This window comes from Vidua macroura, chromosome 18 (assembly GCF_024509145.1).
Source record: "Vidua macroura isolate BioBank_ID:100142 chromosome 18, ASM2450914v1, whole genome shotgun sequence".
Classification (NCBI taxonomy): Eukaryota; Metazoa; Chordata; class Aves; order Passeriformes; family Viduidae; genus Vidua; species Vidua macroura.
This window is the reverse complement of record NC_071588.1, coordinates 10,181,510-10,193,234: the sequence shown is the minus strand read 5'-3', so window position 1 is coordinate 10,193,234 and position 11,725 is coordinate 10,181,510. Positions and strand designations below refer to the sequence as shown.

The 11,725-nt window shown below is 48.3% G+C and overlaps 1 protein-coding gene across 2 annotated transcripts in view; it reads left to right on the top strand.

The window, feature by feature from the left end:
* The first annotated feature begins 22 nt into the window (after positions 1-22).
* Positions 23-11,725, top strand: part of TPCN1 (two pore segment channel 1) — a 41,235-nt gene continuing 29,532 nt past the window's right edge. Inside the window, exons 1-2 of one of the 2 annotated variants that reach the window (XM_053993647.1) lie at positions 23-75; positions 364-927. In XM_053993647.1, the coding sequence (XP_053849622.1) occupies positions 816-927 (112 nt within the window). In that variant the 5' untranslated portion in view covers positions 23-75; positions 364-815. Of the gene's footprint in view, positions 76-129; positions 183-363; positions 928-11,725 lie in introns of those variants that run through there. The other variant, XM_053993648.1, reaches the window with a different exon arrangement.

The following is an 11,725-nucleotide window of genomic DNA, read 5'->3' as shown; positions in this document are numbered from 1 at the left end:
GGCGGGGCCAGCTCTGTAGCAGCCAATGGGAGGCGAGGGGCGGGGCGCGGAGGAGCCGCGTCGCTGCGGGCGCCGGTTCGGAGGGGCCGGGCCGGGCCGGGGGGTGCGGGGGTCCCGGGCCGGGCGCTCCCGGGGGGTTCGGAGGGTCCGGGGAGTCCCGGGGCCGCGGGCACGGCGGGATGGTGAGGAGCAGGTTCACCCAGGGCTGGGAGGGGGGCGCGGGGAGGACGCCGGGCCGGGCCTCCCCATGGCGGTGACAGCGTCGGGCCGGTGTCCCTCTCGCCGGACAGGGACGGCGGCTGTGAATTGTCCCCGCGGCGGTGTCCCGGGCCTGCTTCATTTTCCTTTCCCATCACCTTTTAGAGAAATCCGTGACCTTGTGGCATCGCGCAGTTCTAAAAAGCCCTCCGGGAACTTCACGTGCGCGGACTGCAGGCGGCCTCCGGCGCTCCCGGGCCCGGACGGAGCCGCGTGTGCCCGGGACTTTAGCGCCATGCTGCTGCCGCTGCCGCGGGCTCAGGAGCCGCCCGAGCATCGGTTCGTGCTGCGTGCCCGCTGTCCGGCCGGGATCGGCAGCCCCGGCCTCGCCGTGTGAGCTGAGCTGGGATCCATCGAGCCCCGCGCCTGGGGAGGAGCGGCGCGGTGCTGTTGGGCCGCGGTGTCCGGGATGGGAGCGCGCAGCGCTGTGTCCCTGTGCCCTGCTGACAGCCCCGGCGGAGGGCTGCCCGGCCGGAGCCTCTGACAGCCGCGCCGCCGCTGTGGGACTGCCCAACGCTGCTGGAAGCTCCGCGAGCAGGAGCCGCGGCAGGGACGGCATGGCGGTGAGCATGGACGATGATGTTCCGCTGATCCTCACCCTGGACGACAGCGGCAGCAGCGCCTCGGCCCCTCTGGATGAGCTGGATCGGGAGGAGCTGCCTAACGAAAGTAAGAGCCCTTTGTCACTGCCTGCCCGGGGTTCGTCCCTTTGTCCCGGTGAGACTCCCAGAGCTGTGGCTCGGTGTCCGGGGCTGCCCGGTAACAGCCGGGCAGGAGCCGCCGCTTGTGCCGCTTGTTGCTCACAGCCCCGTGGGACACCGCGGGGACCGGACAGTCCTTCCAGTGCTGCTTCTAACACACAACTTTGCGCTTTCCCCTGTGACCTTAAGCCCTTTCCTGCACGCTGTCCCAGAGCGTCTCCTTCCCTTGGCACTGTCCCACTGCAGTTATCTCATGTTTTCCTAGCACCATAAACATCTGCACTTTGTGAGGCTCGTTTTGTCTGTTTCTAGTTTACATTCTGATTTTTCCAAGAAGGGAAGTGTTGATAAATCCCTTCCACATCTTTATTGTGTTCTTACCAAAGAACCTGGAGTACTTTTAGACAATACATGCTGTTCAGTGGGGCATAGCCAGCCTGTGAGCACTGGCAGGGGAAAAACAGCAGCTATCATCCTTCAGGAGCTTTGCTTTTCTCCTCAGTGTGTCTTCACTGAAGCCCTCACCCTGCAGCGGGCTGGATGTGGCCAGCAGATGTGTCTGAGCGTGTTCAGAGAGTTTCTGCTTGGTGCTACCCCTCATGGATGTACGTGTGCAGTTTTGTCCAGCACATCTCTGTGACTTCCAGTTGCAGGTGCACACACACAGGTCTTGTGATCCTGCTCCAGCCCGTGCTGCCACAGGCTGAACATTTGGAACAAATGCATCATTTCCTGGCCAGGCATCCCTTTTTTCCACATTGTACCTCTGTGCCACACTGCCTCTGAGATTTGATTCCTCTTGCAATAAGATGAGCTCCCTTATGGCTTCCCAACTCAGGAATTAATTTTGGATAATCAAGATTCTTCCTCCCTTCTCCTCCTCCTCCTCTGCCACCCCACAATACAGATTCCTGACTAAATTGCCCAGTTGACTTTCTCTGAGCTCTCTTTTATCCTTGCTTCATCCCATCTGTCTTTTAAAGTTGAGCCCTCTATTTTTAAGTTAAATAGATGAGAGATTTCTTCCTCCGTCCATGGGTGTATTTATAGGATTCCTTGTGACTAATTTTAATCACCCTTCCCTCTTTCTTTCCCCCGCCTCCCATCCCTTCAAAGAAGAAGTTGTTGTGAGGCTTAACAATTGCTTGAAGCCAGCATGACTGTGTTAAAGCAGAGGCATGAGAATGAATCTATTAATAAATAAAATTCTCCACATTGAAATACAGGGAAGTTCTTTAGGGACCAATTTTGTGCTTCTTACAGGATCGCTGTGTGTGGTTTTTGAGAACTCATTTCCTGGCATCCTTCAAATGAAATGTCTGTTATTTGTATGTTTTAGTCACTGTTAAAGTTGGATTTGCTGCAGAAATATAAAGCTTAGGCTATGGAAGCAATAGGGAATGATACAGAGCTTTCTGAAGTCAGGGTGGGATGAAGGATTAGGAGGGGAAGGCTGGCATCAACAACTTGAAAGGCACCTTTATCTCTGGGAAGTGGGAAGCTTAAATCAGGGAGGGAGCACACTGACACCAGCACTGGCAAAAGTAAGCTTGTTTAAAAACCAGGATGTGTAGTCCAGCTTTGCTCTTTGCCTGCACAGAAAATCTGCTGTGAAATGCAGCAAAGTTGTGTCTCGTGGAGGCTGTGAGGAATCAAATGTGTCCCCTCTGCTCTGCCTCCCCTTGGCTGCTGAGGACTGGAGTGGCATTAACAGAACTGTGTGATGTCATGTTTGCAGTCAGAAGCTTTTCTTTTCCAGGGAAAAAGTGTGAGAAGTGCTTGTCAGGGGAGAGAGAGCCTGCCAGGGTGAAGGTGAGGACATGGGGACAGGGAAGGTCAGGAGGCTCTTTCCTTCTGGCTTTGTCCTCCCTTTGCCTAAACTCTCATAATTGAATATTCAGCCAGAATTTGGAGGAGCAGCTCACTCATTACTGTGCCTGGCCATCATCAACTCCAAGGGATTCAATGGTAGATTAAACTCAAAACTTTCACTGAGCTGTGTGCCCAGAACAGGCTGGGGCTGTTTGCAGTGAAGGACCCCCCATCCTCTTCCAGGTGACACCTGGGGAAAGACAAAGTGGCTGTAGCTGCCCCTTGTTCAATCACATCTTTGAGGCTGCTAATAATTAAATCTCACCCTTGCTTTGTGTTCCTGTGTGCACAAACTCCTCTACATTGTAGTCCATTCTCCAGCCTGTCACAACCATGTCACTGAGTGCTCTCTACCTGTGGGGTTCAGTGTATCAGCTCTCATGGTTTTTAAGGAACTTCTTGTGCTTTTAAATTAAAAAAAAAAACAAACCCAAAAAACAACAACAACAACAACAAAAAAATCAAACAAAAAACACTATCCATGGTCTGGCTTTGTTCCAGTCAGGTCTTTGGATAAATGAATTTGTAGTTGTGGGTTGAAATAAGTAGAAACAGGGTTTTCTGAAAGCAAGCCTGTAGCAGATGTGAAAAGAAAGGACTGAAGTGCAGGAGTGAATTCCTTTCCAAACCTTGCAGGAGAGTCCTCTCCTGGGTAAGAGGGTGTCTTGGGGTTAGAATAAAAGAGAGCTAAAGGAGAAAATTGTGTGGAAAATTGCATTCTTAAAGAAAATGTCCAGCTGCAAAAATTAATCTCCCAAATCCTCCAGCTCTTAAGCATTTAATGAGAGAAAATACTTGCATGGGGAGGAATATTAAACTCTGCCTTGCTTGGCTTGTGCTGGGATACAGGGCTTCCAGGGAGCTCCCATCTGCAGCCTCCACAAAGGGTCAGAATCCAAAGCTGACAGGAGTTCAGACCACATCCAGAGCAACGTGCTCCCTGTGGTGCTGATGGTTTTCTGACTGTGCTGTGTAGGGGCTGGGTAATTTTTCTTTGCAGCTCCAGCAGCTGAAGGAGACAGGGAGAAGCTCTTGCATCACCTGGATGCACAGTAGTGGATGTGAGCTGCCCTTCCCTAGCACATCTTATCTCAGCATCTCCATGCAAACTCCACTTAAGCTCCCCAGCCCCTGCCCGAGGGCAATGACTAATAGGAGACTGAATTTCTACAGAAGGCAAGAAGGGAAATGTGAACCTGGCGTGGCCCTTCCCAAAATCCTGTCCTGAGAGCGATGAGAACCTGCCAGGGTTTAGTGATTTCCCATCCCTCCTGAACTCCTGGGAAATGTTTGAACAGAGCTCTCAAAATACCTCCTAAGTGCAGTGTCTGTTTCCATCTACAAAGGCAGCGTGGATAGCCTTGAAACTCTAGGACAGTGCCTCTCCTTGAGCTGATGGGAGCTCTAAACAATAAATGAGTGCACATTGATTTATCCTGTATTAGATCAGATACGAGATTCTCCTTTGCCTCCTGCATGGAAATTGCTGTAGCCTCAAGTAGAGTTTCAGTGTGTTCAGAGCAGAAAGTACAGCTCGGAGTGTTGTACATGGAACAATGGGATATTGTCTGTTTTCCCACACAGTGGGTGATGGCAGGGGGAAAGAAGTCCTCTTTCAACTCTGGGTTTTTACAAGAAAGCAAACTGCATCTCTATTGAGGTAAAAACTAATTATTAGGGAGGTGGGGAAGCAACTGCAACAGCCAAGAGCAATGTTTTCTAGAAGGATTGTTGGAAAATGGGAACTTGTAACTACTTTGAGTGAGGTGCAATCTCACTTTCTGCTGCCTGAGAAGTGAATTGTCAGAAAAACCAGAGCCCGCCTGGCCTTTTGGGAAGGTGAATTATTTGGGAAGGTGAATATATGCTTGGCACTGCTGGAGACGAGCAGGTGGCCCAAGGTGTGTGAAGAAAATGAGATTTCTCTGTTGGTGAGGTAGGAGGGGCTGCCCCAGGAGTGCTGGGTGAGGAATGTGGGTAAGGAAAGCCAGGGCCTGTTGGTAGAACAGTGTGTGGGGTCTGCTGGAAGGGACAGTTCCCTGATGGAATGTGGGAAGGGGCTTTCAGCAGAGCTGTTCCTTTTGTAACTGGCTGCTGGAGACTCAGGTGGTGGTTCTGAACACAGAGTCTAATTACAGCATTAAATGATCTTGTAGACACCAAACCTGTCTTAAAAAAAGAAAAAAAAAACATAAAAAACCAAAACCAAACCTCCTTTACTAAGCCCCAGCTAGACACTTGAGATTTGGGCCAGTTAATGTTCTTTTTGAGGCATGTGAATGACCTGGATTTTGATATGTTTGGTAGCCAATGCAACCTGAAGTGACAGAAATCTCTTCTGTGTTGGATCTGGCTCCAGAACATGTTTGTATTGGCAGTGAGAGGGTTAAGCCTGTCCATGTGGTCCACAGCTTCAGCCCATCTGGTCATGGAATCATCTCAGACAATCCAGAATGGTTTGGGTTGGAGGGGCCTCAAAACTCATCCTGTTCCACCATCATGCCATGGGTGAGATTTCCAGGTGTAAAACAATTCCTGAAGGGCTGAGGAAGCAGAGAATAAACCCCTGACCTTTGGGAAAATGCTGCAACCACACAAACTCTGGGGACCTGTGCTCCTTGTGGAGGCATTCTGGCTTTGCTGCCTTTGGAGGAAAAGAGGCATTTCAAATATCAGCCACCTGGTAGATTTAGTAAATCCTTCAGGATCTGTAGCTTTTGATCCTTGTGTGGAAGCAAGGGTTGTTTCAGAGGTGGCTGTTTGGGCTGAGGCACTGGGTATCAAATGCTGTAGCTAATTAAGGTGAAGGAATGAAGGGGATGAGGGAACAAGCAACTGCTTGCTTTGGACCTGGCAGATTCCAAGATTTTTGACAGCCAGGCTCTTAAACAGCCTTTTGGATTATCTGGTGCCTTTCTTGGATGCTGTGCAGGATATTTCCTCACGTCATGGCCCCTAGTTCTACCAATTTGCCTTTAATTAGTTCCAGCAGCAGCGCTTCTGCTGCTGCCTTTGGAGGTGAAACATGGCCAGAGCACAGGACTGGGGTCTCATTTTGGGAAGCAGCTCCTCCTTGCACCTAGGGTAAGTCAGGTAATGCCACAGTGGGTCACAATCTCACCTGGAGAGTGCTGATTACACCTGGGAATCAGCAGGAGTGGACAGGTAGGCTTCATTCCTTTGTTATGAGGAGGTGCTGTTTTGCATTGCTGTGCATGATTCATTTTTCTTAATGTGCACCTGCTTAAAATTTATAGAGAGAGGAATTTTTCCAAAGCTCGACTGGTGGTTTTGTGGTGGGTTGTTGGTTATGCCTCTGAAAGTCTCATTTCTCTGACCTAACAGCCTTGCATTCTGCAACTTCTGCCAGGGCTCCTCTAATCCTTTCCTGGCCTAGATCACTTAAAATGAATGTTTTAAGCAAGCAAAGCGAAGCAAAAACTGCCTCTGAGATGAGTGAGGGGTGAAAATCTTGGAAAGGGAAACGAACACCCAAAACATAAGGAGATTATTGTTTTCTCCTTCAGTACAATTCGTTTCCCTGGGTGATGAGCTCTGTAAGCTCAGAGGAAGGAGGGAAATGCTGCTTTTTAGAAGATGTTGGGGATCTTTTGCTATGATGTTAGAAATAGTGAAAAATATGTTTCTGCTCTGAACCGTCCTCTGGAATCTCACTTGTCCTGAAAATTCAGGTTTTAAGGCAGGGCTGGGCTTAAATATTTGAGTAGAGCTGGTGCCTTTCTTTGATGAGAAAGAGCCCTGTGTTGTCCAAAACTCAAGAGCATTTGTGTGGAGACATTCTCACCATGGCTCTGTGAATGTGGTGCCTGTAGAGGAAGAACCCCAAGCACAGTAAAGCACCAGGAGGTATCGAGGGCTGCAGTCATTGTGGGTATTTTTTCCAAGCCTTCCTTGTTTTCTGAGCTCTGCAGGAGAGTGGTTTGCACAATGCACACGTTGTGTGTCTCACAGTGGGATGCTCTGTCAAACAGAATCTCTGCGCTGTTGACTCTTTCACGCAGCGAAGAAAAAAAAAAAAAAAGAAAAAAACAGTGATTTTTGTCTTGAATGCCCCAAGCTGTTCAAATCTGAGCTGGTAACTGCATCTGCAAGGTAGAGAAGACTTGGGTTAGTGTTCCATCAGTGTTCTTTCTCCTTTGTCATCTCCTGGAGCACTGGGGATGGAGATCATCCCACACTGTAAATCCAGGGGGGATCCTGCAGAGTGGGGCAAGGAGTCTGGAAGCTCCACACTCCCTGAAGATGGGAGTGATGACCTTGGTGCTTGGAGGGAGGGAGCCTCTGCCCTTTGTGTGTCTCTTCTCCAGCACATCTCCCATCTTTTTGGGCTGAGAGCTGAAGAACGGGGTGTTTCCTCCCTGAGCTGATTGCTTTCATTGGAAAATGTGGGATAAGGGCATGTGTTGTGTCATCAGGGGGCTCTGCTTTTTTGAACAGGTGGTCCTGGAATTATAAAAGATGTTAAGGAGTTTGAAAGTGTTTGAGCTGCAATTTTCAATTGACAACTTTCCAGCTCGAACCGGTCACTCCTCAGCCACCACAGCTGACTTGGAAACATTTGGCTCGGGAAGCGGAACAACAGTTGGAAACAAATAGTGATTAGTTTTTTCATGGCTTCCCAGGGAACGCATCACTTTGTTCGTTTCCCCCCTCATTTTGTGGTTCCTGTGGATTTTTAAGGCACTGTAGATGCAGGATGTTCAGTTTAGCCAAGCCTGCGTACTGGCAGATTAAAATGAGCAAAGGCTGAGCACGCTGAGTTCACTCATCATAACCAATATGAGGCTTCTCAGAACTTCCTTTGCCCTTGGTGTCTTCACTGAGGAATCCTGCCTGCTGCCGTCAGCCCCCCTGCGTTGAAATCCCATTTTACCCATCTCAGTGCTGTAAGAAGTGCTGTATAAACTAAACAGGAGCATCTGTGAAGTGGTTAGAGTTGTTGTTGATTGCCTTTTCCTTATTGCCTTCAGGGGATTTAGGCTTGAATTTGCTGGAAGTAGAATTTATGAGCCAGAACGCTCCATTTCTGATCCTTGAGCTGGGGAGAGCGCGGTGAATTTGATCGGGCTTTTCTGCTGCCTCCCGTGTCTCTGGCTTTTGCTCTGGACCTCGCAGGGCTCTCTCTGTGTCTTTAACATAATTGCTTTTTGCATGTGGAGAAGAAGGCTGGTTTTCACATGGCTGCTTGCTTTCTGGGAGCTGCAGGAGCAGCATTAGGGTTTGGGCCATCTGTGAGTGGTTCTGCAGGACACTGGGGCACCTGTGCCTCACCTGGGGACAGGGAGGCACCAGAGGTGACCTGGTGTTGGTCCACAGCGGCACCGGGGGCTTGGGGACAGATCCTGGGCACAGCAAGAGGACACTGCTGTGGTTTGAATCACACTGTGGGGGTTTGGAGCATCCAGTGCTGCCTTTTCAATCTCAATCTGGTGATATCTGTTTGGAACAAAAGGCTTTTCTTCTCTTGCTTGTGTGTGGGGGAAGAAAATTTAGGCTGTGTCTCTCTGCGCAGCTGTGTTAAACCCCCTGGTTCCGTGGGGCTGGACATCTCAGCTGCACTTGTATTTCCCACCTAATGTGTGTGTTTCTCTATTGCCACTTGGGAATGCCTGTGTTTTATTCCAGCTATCACTGTTTTGCAGAGAGAGAGCATTTTCACTATCCCCCACAGATATGGGAAAGTTTATGGCACAAAAGCAAAGTGGATTTCACTGGAATGCACAAATATCTTCCTGGTCTTCATTAACCAAATGAAGAAATGCCTGTAGAATTAAGACTAAGGGATCAATCCTGGAAGTGGGAGCACTGAGGAAAATTTTGACATTTGGGTCAGGGGAGTGAAGTGACCAAGTCAAAGCCCTTTCCTTTCAAATACAAGGCTGGTGGCAGGACCTTATCTCTAGTGGTTTGAAAGGAGAAGATTTAAACAATCTAATTTTTCTATACTTTGGGGCAGCACAAATGCCTAGAAAGCAGAAATGTTCATGGAAGCTTTAAAGCTGTTGGAGAGGCAGCAAAAAGTCACAGTACCAACATGTCTGGGCTGGCAAACACAAAAGATATACAGATATTTAGATAAATTTATATATCAAATGAAGGAATAGCACCTGGGAGTGGAGGAAAATCCTGAAGAGAAATGTAGTCAGCAGAGTTCAAGGTGCTCTAAAGGACTTGAGAAATAAAAAATCATATTAAATGATTCCAGCCTGTCAGGAGTTCAGGGTTTAACACTCCAGTAGTGCTAAAGGGAAGCTCAAGAGATACTGAATATATTCTATATTTGCTGAAAAGCCAGATGACACAGTCACTGTATGACCTATTCTTCCATCCCCACAGTGAATAGAGATTAAACAGCTGATTCTACAGGCTGGCATTTAAAAATCAGCAGATGACTTTTGCTTTCTGAAGCTGCAGCTGAGGCAGTCTGCACATTTTCGTGAGAGTGACTTTCTTCCAGCCCCAGAAGGTGTTTTGCACCAGGCAGGAGATTGCAGGCCAGCCAGCCAGCCAAGATTTCCAGGCCAAACAATGGGAAACCAGCAGTAGCTCTTCTAAAATCTGGATTCAAATGCCATTTTTTTTGTGTGTGTGGAAGACTTTTGACGTCAAAGCTGTCCATTTTCTGAAGATGTGGTTCTGTGTAAGGGCTATAGGACTTGAAGTAAGGACCAGTTGAGGGAAAATCAGAAAATCAGCTGTTCAGCAGATGTCACATTAATGGTTTAACTCCTTCCTTCCTCTCCAGCCATTAAATACAACCTCCACTTGCTGGTAGCAGTGCTTTCCACCACATGTGCAGAAGCCTTTTTTCCTAATGGAGAACAGTTCCCCAGCACTTGGGCTGGGGTTTTCCCTGCTCCTTTCCATGTGTCTTCCTCTGAAGCTGGCAGCTCCTCTTCCCTTCTGAAGGACCAGGCAGAGGAGATGTGGCAGTGTTGTATTTCAAAGGAATCAGTGTGGTGGAGTCGTGTTCTAACACTACAAAACACAATTACCTCCTTAGCATTGCTGCACCACAGCAAATAACTCTAATTGGTCTCAGCCTGTCATGGGAAGATGTTGAGAATTTGTTATTTAACTTCTAAATTCATGTCGTTTTCCTGCTATCCCTCTTTCTTCAGGGAAAAAATGGTTAGTAAAGCACATACCTTATTACTGCCTACTTCATTCTAGTGCTGCTTTGGCCACGCTGGAGGTTTGTTACTCAAATTAATCCTGGTTTCTCCCAAAGCTTCCTCTCTGCTTCCCACTGCTAACTTTGTGACTTCCCTGGAGAGCTGCTGGCGGCTGGAGCTGGCAGTCAGTCCTGGCAGCACACTGCTCTCCTTTAAAAGGCCAGATTGCAGCTTAATCAAACATCTTTCCAAACTGCACCAGGGAAATCCAGAGGCTCTGCTTTGGAGAATTGAAATGAGGAACGTGCTCTTAAACTGCTGACATTGTGTTGTTACAGAAGCCAAAGCAGATCTTCAATGTGTTAAAAGCAGGAGACACTGGTTTCCCTTTTTGGAACAAAAAGAGGAAATTCCTTCATGTAACAGGATATGCTAAAGAAATGCTAGAGCTGAGGGACTCTGATATTGTCTCTTTCCATTAACTTCCTCAAAAATTATGAATTAGAAATGTGTGTGTGTGTATTTCACGTCTGGCCTCTCTCTCTGCCTTAGGCAGAGCTGTCTCTTCTATTTTTCCTTTTTGGTTCGGTTCAGCAAAACCTTAACTGCTTCCAATTGTTTTTTCCATTCATTAGCTGTTCCATAGAGCCCCTCAATGACTCAGATATTTAATTCCAGTTATGGTATCATTTCAGCTCAGTGTGTGTAAAGCCTTTGTTGCCGTGATACGATCGGGCTGATGAGATTATGGAGCATATTGGCTGCTGAAAGGATGGATCATGTGAGTTGTAGGTGATCCTTCTGTTGTGGCATTGGCTTCTCCTTTTTGGTGGTGTTGTGGTTCATTTGTTGAGATAAGAAATAAAGGCTATGAAACCGGCAGCAATTTGGCTTGACACAAGTGAGGTTCTTAATTATAGCTTCCTAATGCAACCTTTCATTTTGTGGGACTTTGACTGGATAAAAATGCTTTGGATTTGACTTGGCAGCTCTGTTAAGGCAAGAACTCCTGTGTTCCACAGTTTTATTTTGAAGGAGTGCCCGGTTCCAGCTCTCCCTGTGCTATTTCATGGACTCTCAGATGCAGGAGGATTTAATCCCACATCTGTCAGGAGGCAGCTTTGTGGAACAGGGCTTAGACAGGGGATGGTTTGCATCTGTCAGTTCATCTTCGGCTGCTGAAGTCTTGCTAACCTAATTATGGATTCCAAACATCCCAAAAAGGAGGGATCTGCCCCTCTGCCTCTTGCTGCTGTGTATTCAGGCATGAAAGTTGTCCCAGGATCTAACAGTTCCTGGCCAAAATTTCCCACATAATATTTCAAGAGGGAAAAGAAGCTGGAGTGACTCAAGGATGAGATCAGAGGAGAGCAGGTGTCCTGGGGAGATGAGGCAGTGAACTGCACAGATGAGGATCTCCAACCAAAAGAGCTTGGCTGCTGTAGATGGGGAAAATTATCCTCATCCTTCTTTTCCTGGAAGTCTTTAATTTTATTTTTTTTTTTTATTCTTCCTTACAAATGTCTCTGTCCCCAGGAGGGTGGTGCAGGAAGTGAACATCCAAGTGAATCATCGCAGCCCTTCTCCGGAGCCGCAGAGCAAAGGGTTAACTGGCTCTGCCTCACTCAGAGCTCCCTGGATGGAGCCAGGGTTTCTGCTGGGGCTCAACCGTGTCCTACCACGCTTTAGCTCTTGTGGCACGGTTCTGGTTTGTGCCCGGGGGGTTTTCCATGTGTGCAGTGCAGCTGTTAGCGAGGA